Genomic DNA, 27,117 nt, shown 5'->3' on the forward strand with positions numbered 1-27,117 from the left:
TTGTTGAGTATTGGTGTTATTTCTCCTCTAAAGGTATAGAATAATTTGTTAGTGAAGTTGGTGGGCCAGACTGTGTGTGTGTGTGTGCGTGTGTGTGTTTCTGGGGAGGTTTCAAATAAACTTCCATTGATTTAAGAGATATAAAATTATGCTTTTTAATGTTTGTTTCTGTTTCATTATATAATATTTATGTAGGGATTTGTCTATTTTATCTAAATTTTCAAATTTATTTTCATAACATCTTTCACAATATTTTTGGCTGTCCTTCTACAATTACTTTTTAATGTACGTTTATAACTTGTGCATTTCTCATTTTTCCTTATTTTTGCCAAGTGTTCATAAATGTTCATCGATTTTATTAGTCTTTTCAAAGAACCGATTTTGACTTTTCTTTTTCTACTATATTTTTAAGCAATTCTACATAAATTTTTATTTTTCCATGACCTCTACATTTTGCGGGTTTAATGTGCTTCTTTTTCTCACTTTCTGTATTTTACTTTCAATAACTTTACCTTTAATTTCTAGCAGCTTTACTATGATAAGCCTGGATATGAATTACTTCATATTCATTCTGCTTGGATTCATCATACTTATTAATCTGTGTCTTAGTGTGTTTCATACTGGTTGCACCATTTGGTTTTAGAAATACACCATCATTATCTTTTCAAATATGATTTCTACTCTATTCTCTTTTTTCTTCTCCCTCTGGAATGCCAACTATCTGAATTAGATGTTTTCATCATGTTTTACACTTTTCTATATTCAAAAATTGTGTTTTTTCATGTTTCAGTCTGGATATTTTCTATTTCCCTAAGTTTTCAAAATTTCATTTTAGTTGTGTTTAGTCTGCTGAAGCTGACACATCTATTGAGTTCTTACTTTAAGAGCTAAACAGTTTCTTAAATGTCTCTTTTCTTTTTTTATAAATTACTGCTTTCAACTAAATTATCTGACTTTTCATCTCTTCTCTTGAATATATTAATCATAATTATTTTTAAATTCGCCTTGATTCTAATGATTGGTATGGGATTGATTTCATTGACTGTTTTTCCTGGTTATCAATCATTTTATTATTTTCTTTTTATGCTTTATATGCATGTCCATTTACTACTGAATGATAGAAAACATGTATAAAAATTGCAGAGGTAATCTAGGCTACATCTAATGGTATGTTCATCCAGAGAGAATTTGCTGTTGCTTGTTTATAGTAGTTAGAAGAGAGGAGGACCATTTTAAGCTAGCTTGATAGTGAGAGGATTTGAAGCAGGTTCCATTTTTGTTGGAGCCTGACACTTTCCAGTTTGTCTTTACTTGCCAGTAGCTTTGGGGATCCCAAATAAAAATTCAAAGTGATTATGATGTGCTGTGCTTTGTTTGTTCTCAATAAAACTTGGGCTGAAATTTTATTCCCAATGTGGTGGTGTTAGGTGGGGCCTAGTGGAAGATGTTTGGGTTTTGAAGGGAGATCTCTCATGAATGGCTTGTTGCTCCTCTCTCTCTCACTCTGTCTCTCAAGAGTGAGTTCTTGAGATTCTACTGATTCTCGTGGGAATGGACTAGTTCCTGGAGGAGTGAGTGACTGTAAAGTCAAGACATCTCTCAGGTTTCCCCCTCTTTGCATGTGTCCTTTTCCTTTTCCACCTTTTGTGCTGTGATACAGCACAAAAGCCCTCACAAGAAGTCAGAGCTATGCCCTTGATCTTCTCAGCCTGCCAAATCAACAGCTGAATAAACCTTTATAAATTACCCAGTTGTGGACATTCTGTTATAAACAACAGGAAACGGACTGAGACACAGGGGATTTTTCTCCTTGGGGATCAACAATTACAATTATTTTTTCTTCAATTCAGTGTGACTGCCTAAAGCTCTGCTCATATTTCCAATTTCTTAGCCACTTCTGAGCTTTTCGGCAAATGCCTACAAATTAGCAAAGGGCTCAAGGGATAAAATAATACCAATATCTGCTTCAAATGTCTGTGCTTATCTTTCCTCCCAGATATTCACTGATAAGATTTTAAATGTAATATTAACCCAGAACTCAAAAACTTTCAAAGCTCACCTAGTGTTTCTGTTGTCCCAACATTTTAGCTTCTCAGCAATGAATTCAACTTTAATGAATTGTCACATACTCCAAAGGGAAAGTCTTTCCTCAGTATATTATTTTTTCTCTCTTTCCGGGATCATGGTCCCCTCAGTGCTGGCTGACTAGATAGCTTTCTGACAACTTAAACAAATTAAACAATATATTCAGCCTTTCTAGTTGTCTTCAGAGGAGGGCTTGTCTAATCTATCATAGGCAAATATGGAAGTAGCTGTTCAGTTTCTATTATGTGACTTAAAATTTAAATCTACTTGGGTTAATTATTGGGCTTATGATACCTAAATTTTTCAGGAACGTAGGTCCTAACTTTTCTTTCATTTCTTGTACAGTGATTACTTCTAAAATTTAATGTCAATCCCAGTATAATTTTTGATTATTTACTCTTATTTTATAGCTGTAAGTTTTATTTGGAAACCATAGTAAGTAAATGTGAGAAGTTCACAATAGACTTGGTTTCTTTGAGTGTCGTGGGGATATTTTGTCATGCAAAAACATGTTGCCTCAAAGTGAAATATGAATTGCAAAGAGTCCATTCTGAGTTTATGTACAGAAATCAAGGTCTCCTAAACATTTCCTAATTGCTCTTTTCCTTGTTATTAGAGAGACTCTTACTAACAATGACAGAACACTGAACAATACAGAGATAGACATTTTATCAGAATATGAATTTAATGGTTTAAGGCAGTTCTCTTTTTTTGCAGATTCAGGTAGAAGGAAAAAAGAAAACGATTCCAAAACAATTCCAAGAGGGGGATGTGTGTGTGTCTGTGTGTGGGTGTCTGTGTGTGTATGTAAAGAAATTAAATTAGCTCTTCTATCTACATTTTCACGTACATAACTTGGGACACAGATTTGTGTTAAAGATCACATTTAATACATTGTTCTAGTTCAGTTTTAATGTATAGATTTAGGTAGAGTGGGTTTAAATCTTGTGTGATCCTGGGCAGTTTGCTGCTTTTCAAGCTACAGTTTCCTCATGTGAAATGTGAATATTTAAAATTATATACTTCAGTTTCATACATATAGTCTTTCCTTAGAATCCATGGGGAATTGATTCCAAGATCCTCTGTAGATTCCAAAATTCATGGATACTTAAGTTGCTTTTATAGTAGATCAAGTCACTATCATATAGTTTTTCCATTTAGCCTACATACATATACTTGTATGCTTTAAATAAGGCCAAAATTACTTATAACACTTAATACAATAAAAATGCTATGTGAGGCGGGACACTGTGGCTCACACCTGTAATCCCAGAACTTTGGGAGGCTGAGGCAGATGGATCACCTGAGGTCAGGAGTTTAAACCAGCTTGGCTAACATGGTGAAACCCCATTGCTACTAAAAACACAAACATTAGCTGGGTTTGGTGGTTCATGCCTGCAGTCCTAGCTACTGAGGAGGCTGAGACATGAGAATTGCTTAAACCCAGGAGGCGGAGGTGGTAGTGAGCCGAGATTGAGCCACTGAATTACAGGCTGGGCAACAGAGTGAGATTCCATCTTAAAAAAAAAAAAGAAAAGAAAAATAAAATGCTGTGTGAATAGTTGCTATGCTCTATTGTTTAGGGAATAAAGACAAGGGAAAAAAATCTGTACATGTTCAGTATAGACACAACCACCCATTTTTTCCCAATTTTTTTTTATCTGGGTTGGTTGAATCCACACATGTGGAACTCAGGGATATGCAGGGCCAACTGTATATATAAAACTTAGCAGGATATATGCATAAATGCTTATTTATATTGCTTAGGACAATGTTTGGTGGAAAACAAACACTACATACATAATCATGGTTATCATTCAGGTAATTTATACATGTGCCTGACTCTATGGCAGAAAGGAATGATCATTTTTCTTCTTTTTATTTCTCATATGTATCACTCTACAGAGAACTGAGGCTTAGCAAGTGCTGTGTAACTAGTTAGATTTTGCTAAGTGAATCAGTAATGTTAAATAATGCAGGGAGTCTGAGGAAAGTATGAGGAAAGTGTAGATTTGAAATTATGAAGTCCTTAGTGACCTGTCATGAGATAAAAAGAAACAAAACAAACTGGGAGGTGAATCTGTATTCACTGATATCATCTTGAAGCCTGCCTTACTGCTTAGAATTTAATAGGTGTTCAATAAACAATTACTGATTTAATATTGCACTTAGCACTGTGCAGTTACCTTGATTGTGCTATCAGAGGCTGTTTGGCCTTCATAAAAGAGGGAATTAAGAAGAGAATAAATGTATTTGGAAAGGTGAGTGTTATCCTAGGACAGGCATGTAACAGAAAACTCTAAGCACTAGTCCCACTGATAAAAATGTACACGCTTAACAGAAGGAATTAGTCCAATTCAGTGGAAGAAGACTTTATAGCATAAAAACTGGAAGATTATCCTAAGAAAGGAAACTCCATGAAAAAAGTAGAAAAGGTTATATGAGCTGTGGATACAATAGCTCATTCAAAGTATTTTCTCCGTTGAAATGGATCATACTGCTTACTAAATTGTTGCACATTTTATAAAATAGCCTCAATTTTTTGCATTTCTCCAAATAGCTATACTAAGATGAAAGAAACAAAAGACTGGATAACATACAAAATAATTGATGTATTTATAAAGATATTTATCACCTTCTCCTCTTTAAAGGCTGCTTATGATGAGGAAGCATCACTGGAGGCACAAGACATTAAACCAGAGGAAATAATGCCTGTCATCCTAGAACCAAAATCAAGATAGGATGGATATTCCAACTATTCTCAGAGGTTTCTCTTACTCTCTGTTATTTTCTGTAATTCCCCAGGTCTTTGTAAGTTAGTCTATATTGACCAAACCCAGAAAATTAGGTCACACCGCCTAAGATTTTATCTCTTCAAATATTAACAGGCATTGGCCTTCTACCTGAAGAAATGCAGAATAGAGGTGGGAAGTGAGTAATAACTTTCCATTGCTGTGTAACATATTATAACAAACTTAGCAGCTTAAAGTAAAATGCATTTAATATTTAATACTTTCTGGATGTCAGGGTTCCGGGTATGGCAATTGGGTTCTCTGTTCTGGGTGAAACAAGCTGCAGTCAGAATATTGGTGAAATGCATCTCTTTTTGGAGGCTTTGTGGAAGACTCTGCCTACAAATACATTCAGGTTTTTGGCTGAATTTGATTGTCTGTGAGTCATAGGCTTGAGTCTCCATTCTGGTGCTGGTTGTTTGCTGGAGGCCAAACTCATTTCTGAGAGGCCACCTGCATTCCTTTTTCCTTTACCTCCTTCCATCAAGAAAGCTAACAATGGAGATTCTTCTCTAGCTCTCTCATGTCCAATCCCTCTCATTTGAATCTTTTTTCTTTTCATCAGAAATAACCAGTCCCTTTTCAGGACTCACCTAGTTAGATTAGATTCCTAGCAGTTAGTATCCCTATTTTAAAATCAGCCTGTTTGGAACCTAAATTACATCTTTTTAAAAATCCCTCCAGAGAAGCACCTATATAGATGAGTGTTTGATTGAATAACTAAAGGTGTGTATACCCCCTAAAGATCAGAGATATTGGGTGCCATCTTAGAATCTTACCAACACATTTTCAGCATACACTCTTATCCTGGTTTTTCAATGTCTCCTAAATAAAATTCATCAAGACACATTTTTCTGCTGTCATTACTGTATGTCATTACTTAGCAGGCTTTATAAAGTATTAAATGTGCCGGAGTTTTGGAATTAGCAAGATCTGAATTTATATCTCCTCTACATTTGCTGTGGGGTTTTGAGTAGGTTATTTAATCCCTCAGATTTCCTTAGTTATAAGGCTATTTAATCCTCCAGTTTCTTCAGATGTAAAAACTAGGTCTAATAATTATCTCTAAGGCCTATGGAACTTTAGAAAACCTCATACAATGGAAATCATCTTACAGTATGCAAGTGGCAAATCTGAAGTTCTTGACATTTTTCCCTTCTTTTGAATGTTCTGATATCACTCTTCCAATGTACCTCCACTTACTTTTTATGAATCCTTTGAAATGGGAAATATTGAGATTTATACACCTTAGAAATAAGTTGATTTTCAGTTGATAACATTATCTTTTTCTCAACAATTCTAATTTTTGATTCTTTTTGGAGTTAATTCATTAGTGTTGGCTGAGGTATATTCATAAGAACCTGAATTTAAAATTTCAAAGCCAGGCACAGTTGCACAGGCCTGTAGTCCTGGCTACTCCAGAGGCTGAGGTGGGATGACTGGAGTTTGAATCCATCCCAAGAAACAGAGTGAGACTGTCTCTTTAAAAATTAATAAAATAAATAGAGTCTCAATAGTTTTTTTTTTTATTTTCACTAGTGTATAGAGATTTGAGACTTCATACTTCTCCTGGGATGCAGGGAGGAATATTCTATGAAAACAGTCAAGTAGTCAGTAGACTCCCACTATTAGAATTTTTTAAAATCCCAAAATATCTGTTAAAATGCTATTGGTAAGAGATTTGGCAGGATGATCATTACATGTGGGTAGAACAGCAGTTTCCATAATTATGTGGGTTGCAAACAGATTATGAAAAAAAATACTGGGATGCAGCCTGATGAATATATTCATTAACCTTAATAGCATCAGGTAGGGAATGGAGAGGACCATTCTGGAGCGGAGAATGAACTCAGACTTTCAGAGTCATTTTATAAGGCACATTGGACAGTGTTGTTTTCTAAATTAAAAAATGAGTAGATGTAGTTATACAAAAGGAAATTTGTGTTATTCAAACTTTTCCTTTTAACCTAATCTTTAACAGTATTAGGTATGTACCGAGCATTATAATAAGCATTAAGGATACAGATATGTGCAAAGTATAATATTTATAGTCTACTTGGGGGAAACAAAAATAAATGTAGCTATCTTTAATACAATGACAACTGTAAAACTAAAAGTGGCATGTTACCTCTATGAGAGCAGCAATCTCACCTTCCTTGTTCACCACTATATCCCCACATTTAGAATATTAGTTACACAATACTTGTTCAGTGAATGTCACAGTATTTTAGAAGCAGAGCAAAAGGAATCATCAAGCCCAGAGGAGCTTTTTGATAAGTTGCATTCAAGCTAAATCTGTCTGCTTGATGAATTACATTTTATCAAATCAGAAAATATGCGAGGAGTTAAGAGAATGGCACTCTGTGAAGAGGGAATAGCATACTCAAAGGCTTGGGAGTGTGAAAGTGTAACATATCTAAGGAAGAAGAATCAATGTGCTATGTCTCTGACGAACAGGATGTGTGTGGTCCATCTCAGTACCAGTTTCATCATGATAAGCAGAACTGATGATTTCGGTGGACAAGAATAACTGTGGGCCTAGGATGCCCCACACATACTCACATTTCCTGACACAAGTTTAATGACTGCTAACTTCTAGGAGCAGTCATTCAGATTCCAACATTTTTAGACTGGTATTGTTCCTTTGAGTACAGAGAGTACTTAATGTTGTTTGCCTATGGCAGATAGCACCATGAGATGCCCTCCTAAATCTCCATGCAGTTGTAGTATTAATAAATAACCATGTTGCCACTTGAGAGTTCAACTAGTGAAATCCATACCTGTTGTATATAATTAGTCTTCCATGTAAATAAATCAAGAGATTATAAATGTAATAATTAAGAACTTAGAAATATCTAGATACTAATTGAAGTGATCAGAGAGTAATCATAGGGAGGCAAGACAAGAATATGATTTTCAGTAAATGTTAATTCAGTGAACAGCAATTATTTCTACCATTTATGAAACAATTGAGTTAGATAAAGGGTATGTTTAGTCTTAAGGATAAATGAGAAGAACTCAATGGACTGGAAGCTGGCAATGCCCATTCAGGCAGGTCATGCCTAATGGACTGTTGACTCCCTGAGGGCATGACCTGGAACCTACCAGTGTCTGGCACAGAGGAGGCATTCAAATGCTTGGTGAATTAATAATTTGAAATGAATAAAATACTGAGACCATTACTAAAGGATCACCCTAATGCAATTTTCAGTGCTACATGTATTTTTCTGTTTTTCATAGCAACAATTTATAATACATATTGTTAGGAAATGAAGAAAGAAAGAGAGAAAGGAAAAATTATATTGTCTGCATTTTATAGATTTAGATTTTATTAAAGGATATAGATTTTTTAATTATTTAGTATCACTACCCTAACATTCCACAATCCTTAGACTTTCATCTTCATAACTGTCTAAGATTTATTTTGATATATTCCTGTTAGCATATAGCACTCAGGAGCTTTCACATTCTAGCAAACAGAGATTGTGATATTAAGCCTATTGGTTGTAAATCCTACCATAATTATTTTATAACTATAACCATTGCTCTGCTTTATATTTCATAAATTTAATATAACAAATGATAAAAGTAATTCTAAAGTTAAAATACTTTTACTATAAGCATATAATGGTATAAGGTATAAATCATTACAGATGTATAATTGCCATTATTTCTCATATTTTTGAGTGCCAACAGCCTTGCACGGCATACAAAAACATACATAAATAAAATAGAGTCAGTTAATATGGTACTGGAACCATAGGTAAGAACACTGTTAATTTGCATTTTGAACATTCAAACCAGTTGCATCTGGAGAGAATATGTAGAAATCCAGGAGAAAAATAAATGTGAGAGATTATATAAAGGTAAATCTTAATATCACAGATCCCAAGTCATCTTCATTTTCTTCCTTTTTCACACAAAACCTGTTCTCTTCCAATAATGTCCAACCTAGGACATAGAGCTACATGCAATGTTGTTATTCTTCTCCCACAAACCATTAAAATGCCCCTTTACCTTCTATGTTCCACCTGTTTAGAGGTTCTACTTTAGGATTCCTTATAAATAGGGCTCTTCATTTCTAATGCCACTTCCTTAATTCTATTCTCCATTGGCTTCCTTGACCATTGCAACATATTTTCTAACTTGATTCCCTAACCTTCTTCTCCAGCAGCTTTGATCTGTCATGCAAACTTTTAGCAGAGTTCATCTACTTCGCATCAACTCTTTGTATCATTTCCCCCTTTAAAAGCCATCGCTGGCTCCCCATTACCTATATGAGAAAGTTGGAAATCTTTAGCATGGCACAAAAAAACATTCACAACTGGTTCTCTTCAGCTCACCTTCTCATTACTTCACTGACTATGTGAATGCTACATAGCTGCAATGCTCTATATTCACTATTCCTTGATTAACAAATAGTTTTTTCAATATATAGAAAATAATATTTCAAAATGCTCATCTCATTCTATTAACCACACTTTTCAAACTTAGTTCAAATATTATCGCCCTAAGAAGTGTTGGTCAATTATTTATTGCTCTGGTCTCCCACTGCATTTAGGTCATACCCATAATAATCATTTGTATGTGGTCATTTATTTCTATCTGTCTTCCTTTTCAACCCTCCACTAGACTTGTGAACTGCTGGAGCATAGTTTCTAAAACCTATTTAACTTACATTTTATCTCAGTTTCAACACAATTTCAATGTATAATAAATGCTGTCGGTTGCATTTTCTTCAAAATATTCACTGTTCCTCTTCATGGGACAAACCTTGGATGCCTGTCTCATTCAGGTCAGGTTTAGCCAAGTGATTTGTTAAGTCAGTGAAATATGAGCAGAAATAACATGTGCCATTTTTAGGCAGAATATTAAGAACTATTGTATGATCCCCCTATCATCTCTGTTTTTCCTTCTACAACAGTGGTCCCAAACGTGTTTGGCACCAGGGACTGGTTTCTTGGGTGAAACTGTTCAATCTCATAAGGAGCACACAACCTAGCTCCCCAACATGTACAGTAGGATTCACCATCTTATGAGACTCTAATGCCACTGCATTAGATCTAACAGGAGGACAGATAATGGTCCCAAACCTGGGATTTGGGGACTATCTGGTCTACAAGACTGGTATGTCCCAGAAACAGACTATTCTTTTAGACTTCATCTTCAAAATAAAGATGACATAGAACAGAGCCATAGGCTGTCTGCTATAAATATAAAGGCTGAATTAAACCTCTGTTCTTTACCACAGAGATAATGGGACGATTTATTGTGACAAAATAATTCAGTCTAAGATGGGTAGATATTTCATAAATGTTGAAGAAAAAAGGAAGGTTATAGAGGCCTAGAATAAAAAATAATTCGAGTCAATTTTGTTTTAAACAAGAACTATCTGTTGAAAAGAAGGAAGAATTAAGCTTTCATGAGTTTCTAAGTATGAGAAATCATGGGAATTGGGGTTGAAAGGAGAAAGGGAAAGAGTAGATTGTAGAGGAGAGTATATTTTTGGTAATGCAATCTTGGGAAGAAATAAAAGTGAATTCTTGCTAGATTAGCATGTCCTTAAGATGTCTGTATGGAATATTTAAAGTATTCTAAGTATCTGCTAGTGAGGTGTTTTGAGAATCCAGTACATATGTATAAAGATTTATCCTTTAGTTAAACCAAGCTAAGTAAGTTAAGAATGCTTTTTCTATTTTAAATGTCAAAGTTGCTCTGCTTCTATAGCCAAAGAATGACTACAAACCTGACTAAAACAACATCCAGATTAAGGCTATATGTAATTATAGCCAATTCTTACTATTCACAGGGATGATCTGTAAACATCCAGCAAACACTAAATCAGTGAAAATGACCATTACTCCTAGAGGAAATACAAGCTTAGGTTGCTGTGAGCCTTTGTTCACAACATATTCATCAACTAGTCAAAACATAACCTTGCTTTATGTATGTTCTTTTTAAAGACACCTTATTTAATATATCCGTTGATTCACTAACTTTGAACTTACAGCAACAGAACTTTATTCATACATCTGATTTAACATGTGTATTGTCTATGTACAGTTATCCCTAGTCCCTCGACAGTTACAGAACATTGGTTCCAGCACAATTCCTCCCCTCACCCCACCAACACCAAAATCTAAAGATGCTTAGGGCCGGGCGCAGTGGCTCACGCCTGTAATCCCAGCACTTTGGAAGGCCGAGGCGGGTGGATCACGAAGTCAAGAGATCGAGACTATCCTGGTCAACATGGTGAAACCCCGTCTCTACTAAAAATACAAAAAATTAGCTGGGCATGGTGGTGCATGCCTGTAATCCCAGCTACTCAGGAGGCTGAGGCAGGAGAATTGCCTGAACCCAGGAGGCGGAGGTTGCGGTGAGCCAAGATCGTGTCATTGCACTCCAGCCTGGGTAACAAGAGTGAAACTCCGCCTAAAAAAAAAAAAAAAAAAAAGAAGAAGAAGAAGATGCTCAGGTTTCTTAAATCAGATAGTTGAGTTTTTGCATGTAACCTATACATACCTCCATTACAGTTTAAATCATCTCTAGATTATTATCCCTGATATAACATACATGTTATATAAATACTGTCTTGTTTTTATTTGTATTATTTTTATTGTATTATTATTTTTCCAAATATTTTCAATTAATGATTGATTAAATCCATGGATATGGAACATACAGTTATTAAAAGCTGACTGTTTTTTCTATGTATATTATAGCCATTTTGTACTTAGAAACACTAGATAATACATCAGTATTATTCTTGGAGGCCAGGTTAAACAGTAAAATCACCAACAAAAAACACAAATATGCAAAAGATGGCACTAAATACATAGTGAAAAGGACACTTGTTTGTAATATGAGAACTTAAACAAGAAAGCAGAGAGTCACTGTTTTCAACGAACCTCACATGGAGACATGCACTTCAGAAGTCTCAAATATGTACCACTCTGTGCATGCCCATGAATGACTGCAAAAATGCCACCAATATTCATTCTGGTATTGCAAATAAACTTCAGCAAGTAGTTAAATTTGTAAATGCAGAATCTGTAAAAACAATGATCCACTGTGTGTCGAAACAGCTGGAAAGAAAGCAATCCAATGGATTATGAGGAGGTGGGCGAAATGCCTGCTACTGAGAAGAGGGAGAAATTGGATGGATAAATAGTAAGTCTAGCAAAGTGCCTTAAATGTGGTTGATTTTCAGTAAATGTTACTTTCTTTTCCTGTCTTTATCCCTTTGTTTTCTCTTGCTTTGGTAAAATACATGTCACCTAAAGAATTAAAACGGTACCAGAATATTGAAGGTCCACTCTACCAAAGTAATAGAAAGCATTTTCTTAGCATTTCATTTTACTGCTGAATTTACTAAATCATACTTAGAGATGCTCTGTCATCTTAATGTAAATCTTAAAAGCATGTTTATGTAAAAATGTTAATATTTAGCCAGTGTTGAATTATCTTTTATGGCATTAACATAGAAGATATTATCCAAAAATTTAAATAGAATGACCCTGTTTTGTCACATAGATATTGGGATTTTCTGCTTCCACACTCACTTCTTTATGATTTATATTTTGCTATTAATTGGAAACATCTGAAACAAAAATTATTTTAAACTCACAAATCTAACTTATAAGAATAATAAAACATCATAGTTTTCTAAATTTTTTAACTTACAGAAAAGATATATACCTAAAAAAAGAGAGAGAGAGAAATTACATGATTAGTGATGACTTAATTATCACTCTCATCCTGACAGTTTTCTTTTATGGAAATATCACCTGCAAAAAGGTTTATCAAGACAAACTTCTTACAATCCCCATTAAATTCATTGAATGAACGGTGAAGGGTAAATTGGAGCCATTATAATCTTACATTTCTTATGTAATATTCATAATCACAGTGTTACATAAAAGCGAGCTAATGTTAACAAAAGGAGCAATTTAAATTTCCACTTCCTTGGAGAATGGGGCTCTGCTTGACAAACAGAGCTTCCTGTCCCCTTTGCAACACGCCCACGAAGCTCCTCGAGTGCCAATGAGACCCACACTCTCATCTCAGTGATATAATAAACCCTCCAAAACAGAGGAGAAAATGAGGCAAACAAGCCCACTTCATTTCAACTTGTCAGCTTTAAATAAAATATTCTGGAGCTGAAAATGGGAAACTTGAGGGAAGATAATGTGTGAAGTAACCAAATTCAACATTGGGACGAAACATACTACAGTACTACTTTTTTTCTTGATCTGCCACAAAAAGTTTTTGAAATTTCACTATAGGTAACTTTTAATGAAATATCTTTTTATTAAGGAGGACTTAGAGGAAGAGAAGTGTTCCTTTTGTTTATTTTTTCCCTTCTCTCCACCCCGCTGATGCCTTAGCTAATATCGCAAGTCATCTCAAGCCCTTATTATATCTTAATGAGTAATCTGTGACCTTTGGAATAACTCCCAATTATCAATATTTATATCAGAGTTGGTATAGCAGAGCATACTGGAAAAAGTGCATGCTTTCTTTATAATTGTTAATTATTTACATAATACTTTCTTGGTGCTGATTTTTTATGCAAAATATTGGACCATGCTTTCTGCATAGAAAAAAAATGTTAAGGGTAAAAATGCATTGAAAGGAAAGTAAAAATAAATTAACATTCTGTTAAATGGAAATATTTGAATATCACTGAAATAAGCAGTGATTGGTAGTGCAAATCTCTTCCTACATCCTCTCCCCAGTACCCACTGCTCTTATCCCCAGCTCACTTCCTAACACTTTCTTCCTGCCTTGCACTTAGGATACTCTAGTCTGTTATTCCCCTTAATTCTGTCCATATTCCTTCTCTTCTCTCTTCAAAGTTACTTGTGATTTAGTCAAATTTTTCCTTTCCTCATACTTCCGTAATGAGCACTTACATTTCTTCCAGGGATACATAGTACCACTGGGTCCCAGCAGACAGGCAGCAAAAGCTGTGTATATCCCAAAGCCAGTGAAGAAGGGCAAGTCAGTTTCCTTCTTTCTTAGATGCTCTAGGTTGTACCCAAATTTTATACAAGCATCTTTTCATGAGTTTTTTTTTTACTTCCAATACTATGTTTCATATATTTTCAAAATCATTATAAAAGACTTTTTCTTATTTGTTATACTCTCCTATAGCATTATAATATGAACCCTCTGATTTCAAATCCTTTTATCATAACATTCCCAAATAACGTTGAGTGATCAGTGCAAGAATGATGTTTATGTTGAGGAATATGATCCCTTCACCATTTTTGATGGCACACTGTTCAGAAGTTCTTTTGGGCACTCGAATATAAAATGTGATTTCAGGTGTACATTTTAAAATATATTTTACAAATTCCATGGGATAGGAAAGAGTGTGTAGACTATGGACTACAGAGATTTCAATTTGAGGCTTGGCAAATCAACATTTAATAGAGTGACCCTAATCAGCAAAGAGTTTTTTTAAGCCTCTCTATTATTCACTTATAAAATACAAACAAAAATGTTGTGTTGCAGGATGATTAAATTAATACTAGGTATGTTTGGAGGATATTTTTGATTCTTATTTTATGACCATTATAATTATTATTATAAAGCCAAAAAAGGTATTTAAAGTTAACTTGACCTGGCTATTAAATGTCCATTAAATATGTGAATTATATTATGCAGCTTCCATGTGTATAAGTATGGAAGCTGCATAATATCATCATTCACATATATACTATATTTTGTAACCAGTAAAATTCTGCCAGAAGCTCTAGGTTATTCTCTGCAGTTTAAGGTCTGCAGTTTAAGTGAGGCTAGTGCCTTTTAGCAATCTTAAACCCAAAGTATCCATGGTTTTATTGTAGGTTTTATTCTAACAAGCTGCTATATCAATAATCACCTCAGTGTAATATAGGACCATCATGTGGTCTGAAGTGTCTATTTAATGATTAATCCTGTCAAAAGGAAAGGAAATGGACTCAATTGCTTAGGAGGTATCTGTTCTAAGCTGAGGGGTTTTTTTTTGTTTCCCCACAGTGATGGCTGGGCTGACAGGTATGATGTGACAGATGGATATCAGCGAGAAGCTGTTGGTGGAATCACAATCAAGCTCCAATCTCCCGATGTCAAGTGGTTTGATGATTATTATCTGAAGCTCCGGCCAGAAACAAACCACCGAAACCCATGGTTTCAAGAATTTTGGCAGCATCGTTTTCAGTGCCGACTGGAAGGGTTTCCACAGGAGAACAGCAAATACAACAAGACTTGCAATAGTAAGCAGATTTATTGTTTCATTTAAAGTGCATAAGGCTAAAGCTCCAATTTAAGTAAACCATGTCATGGGGATAGTGCCTGTAATTTGTTAGAGGGGATATCACCATAAGTGGCAATATCTACTCTACTTATGTATCTTATGTAGATAGAGTAGATATTGCCACTTATGGTGATATACAGGTTTTAGTTTCATTAGGAAACACATATCAGAGAAAGTATTTTAGTAGTATTTTATGTGATTAGATCCTTTCTATTTATATCATCCAAAAAATTGAATGTGTTTCTGTAAGGCATTGTGCTAAAAAGATCATGTGAGCTCCAGAATGGGACTATTTCTGACACCTTTGAATGCAATGACTACATTCTGCTCATTTCTATTATCCAGAGGAGTTACCACAGTGGAAGCACATAGTAATGGTTTTATATATGTACAAAGAATGAACAAATGAGCGTTGAAGGACAGATCCAATTGCTACTTCCATCAATAAACCATAAAATAGTACCAGGGATTTGCTATATATAATTGTGATGTTTCAGGAAATGTAACTTAAGTAGAGTAATTCATTCAATCATTCAACAAATAAGAGGCTAAGAAGGTACAAAATATTGCTTTAGTTGTAAGAATACCAGGATGGAGAAAGCTAGTTCCTGCCTTCAAAGGCTTACTCTCTTGGAATGGACATAGTAATGCCAAGAAAAATAGCAATTAAACATTATAATTGATATGGTAACTAAGGGTTTAAAATTAGAGCTTGGGTTAGTATTATTTGTAACATGTCCAAAAGGAATCTTGACTCTAATAACCAGGTAGAGCCAGCATACACTATCTATATCTATATCTATGTCTATATTATCTCTCTAATATCTGTGCCTGCAAACGTTAAAGTTTGTTAAAATTGATAAAGGATTTTTTTGGGGGGGGGGAAACTGACTTATCCTACATTGTGTAATAAGAAACCCATATGCATCTGCATAGGAGGAAAATGCAAATTGAACACGGAACATGTTCAAATTTTTGAATGATATAAATATTAATAAATTATCTAAAATCTTACTAGAGTAAATACTTGCTCTGATCTGTTGTTGTTAGTTGGTGATACAGGTGCCTTTATCCATGGTGCTGGAATATCAGAATCCATTAGAGCAGTGGGCTTGAAATCCTGGTCCATTGACCAATTCTAGTCCACAGAGAGTTTGTCACATACCAGCAACAAAATGGTAAAAATAGAAACAATGTAGTGAGCTATTAATAAAGCTTTCTCCCTCTGAGGTCATGTTCATCCTGTGTTTCTGGTATCAGTTTGTTCTTTTAGGAAACAATGGAAATAGAAAACAGTGCTTTGTGATTGTTTTAAAATATAATTGCTTTGTAAAACAAGCACCCAGCAATCCTATATCAGTTCCTATTTGGGTAGAAGGGGAAGGGAAGAATGCTAGAGTGTGGGATAATATACCTGTGAATGAAGTCCAGAAATCATTGCAACATAGTGTGAAAGTATGTTCGCTTCTTTCCCACTTCAGATCCTGCTATGTCCAAAATCTTCAAATGCTTACTCATTTCCTTTGTTTTTATTTTTTATGGCAAAATATGTGAGAAAAATAGCATTGTCACTTATGGCTCATAATTTCAAATTTGTATCTAATTAGTATTTTAACAGTTCTATCTACTTTCTGAAGAAAACAAACTTGTTTCCTCTAGGAATTTGGGGAGCATATGTCCTTCTGTGGTCTATTCTATGTTTGTGTACTTCTTAGTATGTGTAGCTTCATTGGAGGATTTATAAAAGGTATCTCATCTCCAGTTCCTCTTTATGAAGAATTAGTGACAACACTAACCAGAGTATTTAAGGAAATTTTTCCAGTTGATCTGCACCCTCTTTCTTTACTAATTTCTTCTTTTCCCACTGCTTTTTATCAGAAATGTCTCCTCCTAAAAATAGTTCTTTGTTTCTCTGACTCTTTATTTGCTGGAAGTCCTGATTAAAAGTCTTGAAAACTTTAATTGATTTACATGAAAATATCATTTCTATGGAAACCATTCTGTAAAATCCTTCCTTGAACTTGCTGCTGTAGCTCTCTGTCTCTCAAGTGAGCACCTTCGTGTGATCTCTCTCCTCAGAATCTGTTCTTTACTGCAGTCATGGAAAGTGCCATTTAGTCTCCCAACTTGGGATCTTATCTGACAATAGATGTCATTTGGTATATAAGCATGGATACTTTATATGTAGTACCTCTGTTATACTTCTGAAAGAGGGATGTATATTATTATCCTCATTTTAAAGCTAACGAAAGCATGATTTAAAGAGACAAAATAACTTCCTCCAGTCACGTAACTCCTAAGCACTGAAACTTAAAATTGAACTCAGATTTATCTAGAGTTTAACCAATCTGCTAGACTAAACAAATTGAATATAACAGATTTAATAATCACCATCAAATCTGCATTATATAATAGTCAATATATAGGTCAAAGATAGAAGGAAAAATAATTCTTAGAATTATTTATGTCTTACCATAAAGTGCAATAAAATAAATACTCACTACTCTCTACTTTTAATTCTAGTTCCTTATGTAATCCAGTGTCCACTGAGCATTTCATCCCTATCACGTATGAGAGTTTAAGTTGCTTCACCCCCTTGTTAATACGTGTTTCTTCTTTGGTATTTTTGACCATCTGTGAGTGTGTAGCTCTATCATATTGTGATTTCATTTGGCTTTTTCATGATGTATTTCAAAGTTAAGGTCCTTTTCATATGTTTTTGGAAAGCTGGTATCCTATCGTGTCTGTTCAAGACTTTTGAACATTCCTCTGAGTTTATTATCTTTTTAATACTATAAGAGTTCCTCAAATAGTATCGATATGAGTCCTTTGTCAGCTATATTTATTATAAAATTGCCAAATCAGGAGTTTGGCTTTTTTATTATTTTACTGTATCTCTCATTTGCTACTTGTTTTCTTTTTGTCCAATTTGTTATTTAATTCTTTACTCTTCTGTCTTTTCTTTGTTTTGTATTAATCAACAATTTTTATTATTCTATTCTCTCTTAACATTTTTTGTTTTATCTCTTTGTATAATTTATTTGGAGTTTTCACTAGAAATTACCAAATGAGTCCTTAGTTTAAAACAGACTATTTTAAGTTCTTATTCACATTCAAGAAGCTTGCAAGTATTTAACTCTATATACCCCTTCACAATTTTTTTTGTGCAGTTGCCATATAGTTTACTTTTATATATACTCTATGTACCAAATGACTCTGGTATAATTGTAGCCACAGATGATCAATCATTTTGTAGTTATTGAGGCTATTCTTCATTCCTTCTTGTACTTCCATGCTTTCATCTATCATTATTTCAGCCAAAAAAAATTCCTTTAGTATGTCTTATGTATGCAGATCTACTGTCAAGAAGTTGTTCTAAAATTTTTTCTGAGAAAATTTTTATTTCATCTTTAATTTTTAGAAGATAGTTTCACTTAATATAACATTCAATATTGGCAGGCTTTGTTTTGTTTTCTTGCTTCATTCTTATTTTTTCTTAAAAAAATGACATTTCATTTTCTTCTAGATTTTGTGATTTCACTTGAGAAGCTAGCCATCATTCTTAATGTGTTTCCCCTGGTGGCAATATCGCAATATGTCTTTTTTAAAGAATTTTAAAATTGTATATATATATTTTTAAGTTTTAGTGACCACGATGAACTTTGGTTTAATTTCCTCTATATATTATTTTCTTACAGTTTCCAGAGCTCCTTAAAGCTGTAGAATAAAGACTTGCATCAGTTAAAAAAATTTTCCCTTAATCATTCCTTCTGCTGCATTTCTCTCTCTTCTCCTTCTACTACCTAATTACACCTCTGTTAAGCCGTTTGACCATGTCACACACATATGACTTACTTTCTGGATAGTCTTTTCTCTTTCCTCTCTATGAATCAGAAAGAAAATTTGGTCTATATCTTGAGGAAAAGGCCAACTAAAGTGTGAGGAATCTTCATTCCTCAAGTGAGCTTTTCTTATAAATATTACAAAACAATATGAGATCTAACTCTCTCTCTTCAAAATCTTGAGCCTCTCATGTAGCCCCCAGAATCAGCAAGCGAATCATGGAAGAAAATGTTTCCATGCTTTTAGGGCTCCTGGAATTTATAAAGTGTCGTTTTAATAACCAAAAGCATTACTGGTCCTTCTTTTTCTAAGGAGTATCTTATACTGGGTTGAATTACTACTTGCTACCCCTTCCTTAATTCACGTCTTTTGCCAGAACCTTCATGATCTTCTTTAGAAATAGGCTCATTACAAGTATAACTAATAAGGATGAAGTGTAGTAGGGTAGGCCCTTAATTAAGTATGATAGGTGTCTTTATATAAAGAGGAGAAAAGATGGAGACAGAGAGAGACATGAGGAGAACACCATGGGATGGCACAGGCAGAGACTAGATTGATACAAGAGCAATTCAAGAATTTCAAGGATTGATGGTCATCACCAGAAGTTAGGAAGAATTCTACCTAGAGTCTCAGAGAGAGTATGGCATTGCTAACACCTGATTTCAGTCTTCTAGTCTCCAGAACTGAGAGGCAATCAATTTCAACTGTGTTCAGCCACCCAATTTGTGGTTCTTTGTAATGGCAACCTTAGAAAATTAACATTCCTGCATTTAAACCTAAAGAGATCCTCAAACTGAATCCTGCAGTCGAACCTGCAAGTATTCTAGGCAAGCTGATGACACCTTGCTTCCTTGATGCTCTTCCCTTTGTGTTAGTTCATTGTTTTTGTTGCTTCTAGATATCTTCACTGTATTTAAAAGTTTTGACTTTTGCATTTCTTTCACCATTTCAAGTATGTAGTAAAGGAATTTTTGGTTGCTTCCTTCTCCATCTGACCTAACACCAGTTCTTCCTCTACTCTTTAGTCTTAGTCGTTGCTACTCTTGAAACTCTAATGTTGTTGTATAAATAAAGCTGTCACTTATAATGTCTAAAACGTTTGTAGCTTTGTTAATTTTTGTTTTCATTCTGAGCATTTAAAAACTTAAATCAATATATTACTATGGCCCTTAAATGTTTTAACTACATGGTATTATTAGTCTGGAAATACATGTTATGTATGGTGACCTTGATTTCAGTATGTTTTATTTAAATTGCACAAATATGGAAAACCTAAATTACAAATTAAATTTAATAATACTATATTAAAAGTAATAAGAATATAAATTTTCTCTAATTGTATATTAGTACGTTAGGACATTAATAGTAATACCGTAAGCTACAAATAATTAAGTTAAAACTGTTTTCTAATTGTGATGTTATTCTACTTTTTTAAGGATGACTTCCTTTACAACCATATTGTCACTCACCGACATTCATTTATTGTCTGTTTCCTATGACTATTCTATAATTATAGAAAAATTATAATTTTCTAATTCTTCCCTGTCATCTACAGTAGTTTCCGGATGAGTCACTTAAGATCTCACCTAAATTTCCTAAGGGCATCTCAAACTTAAACATCTAAAATTAACTTCATTGTAACTTCTATAACCACCACCTCAAACTTTAGGTTCCTCCTTTTTATATCCCCAGTTTAAGTAAATGATATACTCATCCATGCTGTGTCTCAAGGTGTAGGAGTGAGTAACCCTCACCTCTTTCATCCACATAGCCAACTGGTGACAAAATAGTGTTCATTCTACTGTTTCAGCATTTTCTACTTCTGTTCCCTCCTTTTCATTGTTCACATTTCTATACTTCTGTTTTCAGTATAATTTTTATTATCCCTCACCTTAAATATTAAAATCTCCTTATCTAATGTTTCTGATAACAGCTTTTTTTCTTCTCCATTTGATGCTAAAAATTAGTTTCAGAGGTCTTCACCTAAAGAGCAAATCTCATTAATGTTAATTCCATGCTTAAGATTGTTCTTTTTTCTCCAATGTCTGCAAAAAGAAGCCAACCAAGCTCTGCTCCAGTCAAAACTCCTCAAATTGGTCATTTATATTCTTTATGCCTCATCTTCTATTTCTTAAACTCATGAAATCTGTGTTCCAGCCACTTCACAAATCATGATCTTTCATTTTAAAATTGCATGCCTGGTTAAGTTCCTGTGCTGCTGTACATGCTAAGTCTTGTTCAGTGAAAAGTCTACTTCAAAACATTTGTCAGTACCAATGAATTTACTTCTCATGGTTTCTAATCGCTCCAATTTTCTGTTCTTACTTTAATTTGCTCACTTTTCACTTCATTTATCTTTTGTCTTCTTTTTGCTTCGAAGAAACCCAGACACTGAAAACAGATATATTCCCTTGTTTTTTGTTCCCCCAAGTAACTACTCATACAACCATCTCTATGTGTACCAAACTACTGTTAATAAAATGAAGATTAAATAATGTGTTCAGAGCAATGTAAAAGTACTTTGGCAATGAGGTTTCTCTGGGTTGTAGCAACGTCATTTATTGATCCATGGGGGTTAACTACGTTGTGTTTATCTTAAAAATTCATGTACTGTTGTGATTTTTGAACCCTACATTAATGCTTTACTGTAGTTAGAGGTTACCTTAATAACCACTCCCCCATAAAAGTGACCCTTTGGTCACTGTAGTCAAAATAAATTTCTTTCCATGTAACATTCTTCCACAGCACTCTCCTGTACACACTCCCACTCCCCTGCAAGCTTTTTGCCACCATCATGCTTATTTCTCTCCCTTCCTTTCTCTGTAATCTTTCCCTCCTCTCTTCTCAGCATTTCTACACAACAAGGTAAGTTTCCCTCCACTTCATGTGTAGAGCTATTTAGCTGTTTCTTTGTATCCCTGTAGTTTTCAAAAATTCTACCCTTGGACAGAGACACTCGCCTTTTGAATCTGAAACTGCTTTGGGATAAAGTTACTTTGCCACACAGAAAGTAATTTACTGCAGAGAGAAAAATGATACCATCTACAGAGGCTGAAGTAACTACAGTCAATAGAATGTTTCCTTGCTGTATTACATTAACAAATAAGTAGAATTTTTCATATTCTTAGATTTGCATGTAAACATTTATATTCATCTTTCTCCATTAAATTATAAATATCTGAAAGAGAAGAGCTATCTTTGTCATCTCTGTTTTCCAACTCTCTATCACAATGCCTTATATTATAAAGCAAGCATTTTATAAATGTTGTTAGATAAATGTTATTTTATTTCTCATAGTGTTAAAAAACCGGAGGACCTAGGACCACAGTCCCAAATTTGTGGGCTGCAGGCACTGTGGTCACTGTAGATACTTAGTGTGGGTCTAGAATCCTCATGTAACTGAGCATTGTTCATGGACTGAAATATGCCTTGCATATTCTTGTGTGTATATACAAACTGTTGCAATTACAAAATTATAAATTAAGAACTACTGACATCATAGTTGTTTATTGCCATATTCTCTAAATCAAAGGTACAAAAAGTACAAATAATATTGGTAGAACATGTGCAGTTTTTGACATTCAAAGGGTTTTCTATATTCAGAAAGGCTGGTCTCACTAGCTTGCTTTTTTTTCTCTTATAGTAAGTTTCCCTCTAGTGTTGTCTACAATCTCTCTGATGAATAAGTCTCACCAGTATTTGAAGTGGGTTAGTAGAGGGTACTTCCTGGTGCATCAGAATGTTGTCTTCTGCCTATGCCCTTTGAAATGTTCATTAATGGCTTAGCCATTGCTCAGAACAATTGAGCATCTTTCAAACTTAGAATCCGACTTTAAAAAGTCTACTGAAAGAAAATAATTGCCTGGGAGGGAACACAGGAACAGTATTTTAAGAGCCAAATAAAATTAAATTAAATAACTACTACAACTAACACTCAGATTAGAGATTCCTCATCCTTGCACAACATTAACATTTTCAGGATTGTATTTGGAGAGAACAGAAATCTAGTGTGAAAAAAGGATCCCATGGTTACATATATTGGGGATTAGTCCCTATCCATATTTTAGAGACTCAATGTACATCAACAGGTTGAAAAATGACAAATTCTGCTGTGAATAAATTATAATTTTAATGTAATTATAAAATTATAATTTCACAGCAGTTTTTCACAGCAGAAATTATATATCTATGTTATATATATATATAATAAGACTATATGTGTGTGTGTGTGTGTGTGTGTATATATATATACAAACCTAAATATATATATATATGTGTGTGTGTGTGTGTGTGTGTGTGTGTGTGGACACACATGTGTGCATATATGCTTGTGTATTTGTCCATAGTTTCTGGCTCATAATTCCCAATGTCCTTGTATAGAGTTTTGTTATAATATTAGGGTCTTTTAGGCCTCAGAAGCAGGCCTCAGAGGTAGACCTCAAAACTAAAAATATATTCTAATCTTTCCTTGTCATTTTAGCTTTGGGCAAACTACAAAGAAATTATCCGACCTACTTTGTCTTATTGTAGATCATAAGATCTTCCTTTCAGAAGGGATTCTGTTCTATATGCTGGAGGAAAGAATGCCACACAGAAAGGCCAGTATAATTGAGATACTTGTTGCTGTTCAAACCTCATGTTAAATTGTAATCCCCAGTTTTGGATGTGGAGCCTGGTGGGAGGTGATTAGCTCATGGGGGGTGTGTTCTAATGAACACTTTAGCACCATCCCTTTGATACTGTTCTTCAAATGGTGAGTGAGCTCTCACCAGATCTAGTTGTTAAATGTGACACCTTACCTCTACTCTAGGCTATGTTTTGCTCCTGCTCTGGCCATGTAATGAGCCTGCTTCCACTCTGCCTTCTGCCATGAGTAGAAATTTCATGAGACCTCTCCAGAAGCAGATGCCAGCACTGAGCTTCTTGCATAGCCTGCAGAACCATGAGCCAATTAAACATTTTTTCTTATAAAGTACCCAGTCTTAGCTGCTTTTTTATAACAATGTAAGAATGACCTGACACAGGAAATTGGTACCAAGGAGTAGGACATTGCTATAAAGAAAACTGTAAATGTGGAAGCACATTTGGAACTGGGTAACCGGCAGAGGTCCAAAGAGTTTGAGAGGCTCGGTAAAAGAAAGATAAGGGAAAGTTTACGACTACTTAGAGACCAGTTAAATGTTAGTGACCAAAATGATGATAGTGATATGGACAGTGAAATTCAGGCTGATAAAGACTCAGATGGAAATGGGGAACGTATTGGGCACTCATGAAAAGGTCATCCTTGTTATATGCCTTAACAAAGAACTTGGCTCATTTTGTTCATGCCCTAGAGATCTGTGGAAGTTTGAACCAAAGAGTGATGAGCTACAGTACCTTGCTGAGGAAATTTCTAAGCAACAAAGTGTTCAAGATGCAGCCTCACTTCTTCTAATGGTCTATGCTTAGATGTGGGATCAAATAAATGACCTGAAATTGAAACTGGAACTTATATTTAAAAGAGAAAAAGAGCATAAAAGTTAGAAAAATTTGCAGCCTGACTACATGGCAGAGAAAGACAGCTTTTTCAGGTGATAAATTGAAGCAGTCTGTGGAGCAACCATTTGCTAAAAATATTTGCCTAACTAAAAGGGAACCAAGTGCTATCCAAGATAATGAGGGAAAGGCATCTTAGGCATTTCAGAGACCTTTGTGGCAGCTGCTTCCATCACAGGCCCAGAGGCCTAAGAGGAAAGAAGGGTTCTGTGGGCCTAGTCCAGGGCCCTGCTGCCCTGTGCAGCCTCAGAACACTGTCACCCACATCCAGGCCACTCAAGCTCTAGCTGTGGCTGAAAGAACAAGAAGTATATCTTAGACTGCCACTTTGGAGAATGTGAGTCATAAGCTTTGGTGGCTTCCACATGGTGTTAAGCCTGTGGGCATGCAGACTTCAAGAGTGAAGAATGCCTAACAGCCTCTGCCTAGATTTTAGAACTGTATGAGACAGACTGGGTGCCCAGGCAAAAGCCTGGCACAGGGTTGGAGCCCTGACAGAAAACCACTACCAGGCCAGAGTGGAGAGAAAATGTGAGCTTGAAGCCCTGACACAGAATACCGCAAGGGAACTGCCTAGTGCAGCTATGAGAATGGGGCTACCATCATTCAGACCCCAGAATGGTAGATCACTGGCAACTTAAACCCTGCATTTGGAAAAACCACAGGCACTCAACACTAACCCGTGAGAGTAGTCATAGGGGTTGAACCTTGCAAAGCCACAGGGGCAGAGCTGCCCAAGGCGTTGGGAGCCCACCCCTTGTGCCCTGGAAGTGGAAGATAGAGGCAAGATAGATTATTTTGGAGCTTTAAGATGTAATAACTTCCCTACTGGGTTTCAAATTTTCATGGGTCCTGTAGCCGCTTTCTTCTGGCTAATTTCTCCCTCTTGGAATGGTTACCCAATGCCTATGCCCCCATTGTATCTTGAGAGTAATTAACATTTGATTTTACAGATTTATGGGTGTAAGTGACTTGCCTTGTCTCAGATGAGATACTGGACTTGGGACTGTTGATTGAGTTGAAAAGTAGTGAGTTAACACTTTGGGGGACTGTTGAGAAGAAGTGATTGTATCTTACAATGTGAGAATATGAGATGTGAGGGGCTGGGGCAAAATGATATAGTTTGGATATGTCTCCTCCCTGAATCTCACGTCAAATTGTAATCCCCAGTGTTGGAGATGGGGTTTGGTGGTAGATGACTGGATCATAACATAGGTTTTCTAATGAATGGTTTGGCACCATCCTCTTAGTGCTGTTCTTATGGCAGTGAGTGAGTTCTCACAAGATCTAGTTGTTGTAAAGTGTGCCACTTGCCCCACACTTCACTCTCTCTCTTGCTCCTGCTCTGGCCATGTGATGTGCCTGATCCTGCTTCACCTTCCACAACTCGTGAGGCCTCCCCAGAACCATATGCTGGTGCTATACTTCCTGTACAGCCTATAAAACAGTGAGCCAATTGAACTTCTTTTCTTACAAAGTACCCAGTCTCAAGTAATTTCTTTATAGCAATGCAAGAATACCCTAACACAGAAGCCAAAAAGAATCTATACTTTTTATCCATATTTTTAATGATTGTCAGTCATGTCTAATTAATGACATCTTTACAAAAAGTCCACAAAGAAAGAGGGTTCAGATAGACTCCAAATAACTGAACTAATGGAGGTTCCTGGAGGATGGTGCACCCAGGGAGAGCATGGAAGCTCCATGCCCTTTCCTCTATTCCTCACTGTAGACATCTCTTCACATGTGTATTTGTAATATCTTTTATAATAAACTGGTAAATGTAAGTTTCTATGAGTTTGGTGAGCCACTCTAGAAAATCAGTTGAACCCAAAGAGAGGTCATTTACCTTGAAGCTGGTTGGGCACAATTTCTGGAGACCCAGACTTATTACTAGTGGGAAGGGGGAAGGTGGTCTTGTGAGACCAATCCATTTATCTGTGGGATCTGACACCATCTCCAGGTAGATGGTATTAGAATTGAATTGGAGGACACTCAGCTGAGTGTTTCCTGATGAACTGACTGCTTGCTTGTTCATGGAGAAAATCCTATACATGTGGTCACAGAAGTCTTCTGTGATGATTGTTGTTGAGTGAGAGAATAGAAAAAATACAGTTTGAGTTTTTTAACTCTCAGAAGTCTGAACTCATAATATTATTTAACACTGATTAGCACCATACTTTAGGAAATACTGTACTGGAACAATAATAGTAACAGACATTGAAGAAAAATATTGATTACATGATACTAATGCACGTGGTAAAATATCACAATCAGAAACCCATTTGTGTCTTCATATCAGACAAAGTTAATTAAAACTTCATGTGAGAGCATTGGCTTAATACCTATTCTTGGATTATTTATATTTTGATATGTTTCATTGCCAAAAAAAAAAAAAGTTTGTCCATGTTGGAGTCAGCATTAAGGAAATAGAACATAAAGCCATATTGAAACCCCAAAAATGAAAGTTTTGAGAGAAATAATTTTACACATTTCTTATTTGAATTCAGAGTTTAAAAAATGAGAGTAATTATCCATTCAGGTAAGTGTTTAGTGCAG

The 27,117-nt window shown here is 35.2% G+C and overlaps 1 protein-coding gene across 6 annotated transcripts in view; it reads left to right on the top strand.

Annotated features, from left to right (window-relative positions):
* The window catches only part of GRM5 (glutamate metabotropic receptor 5), a 574,635-nt gene that overhangs the window by 393,458 nt on the left and 154,060 nt on the right, over nucleotides 1–27,117 (top strand). For all 6 annotated transcript variants that reach the window (XM_017977702.4, XM_078339980.1, XM_035265279.2 and 3 more), the window contains exon 4: nucleotides 14,904–15,139. In XM_017977702.4, coding sequence (XP_017833191.2) covers nucleotides 14,904–15,139 — 236 coding nt within the window. The remainder of the gene's footprint in view (nucleotides 1–14,903; nucleotides 15,140–27,117) is intronic.

Source organism: Callithrix jacchus, chromosome 10, assembly GCF_049354715.1.
Source record: "Callithrix jacchus isolate 240 chromosome 10, calJac240_pri, whole genome shotgun sequence".
NCBI classification, from domain to species: Eukaryota; Metazoa; Chordata; class Mammalia; order Primates; family Cebidae; genus Callithrix; species Callithrix jacchus.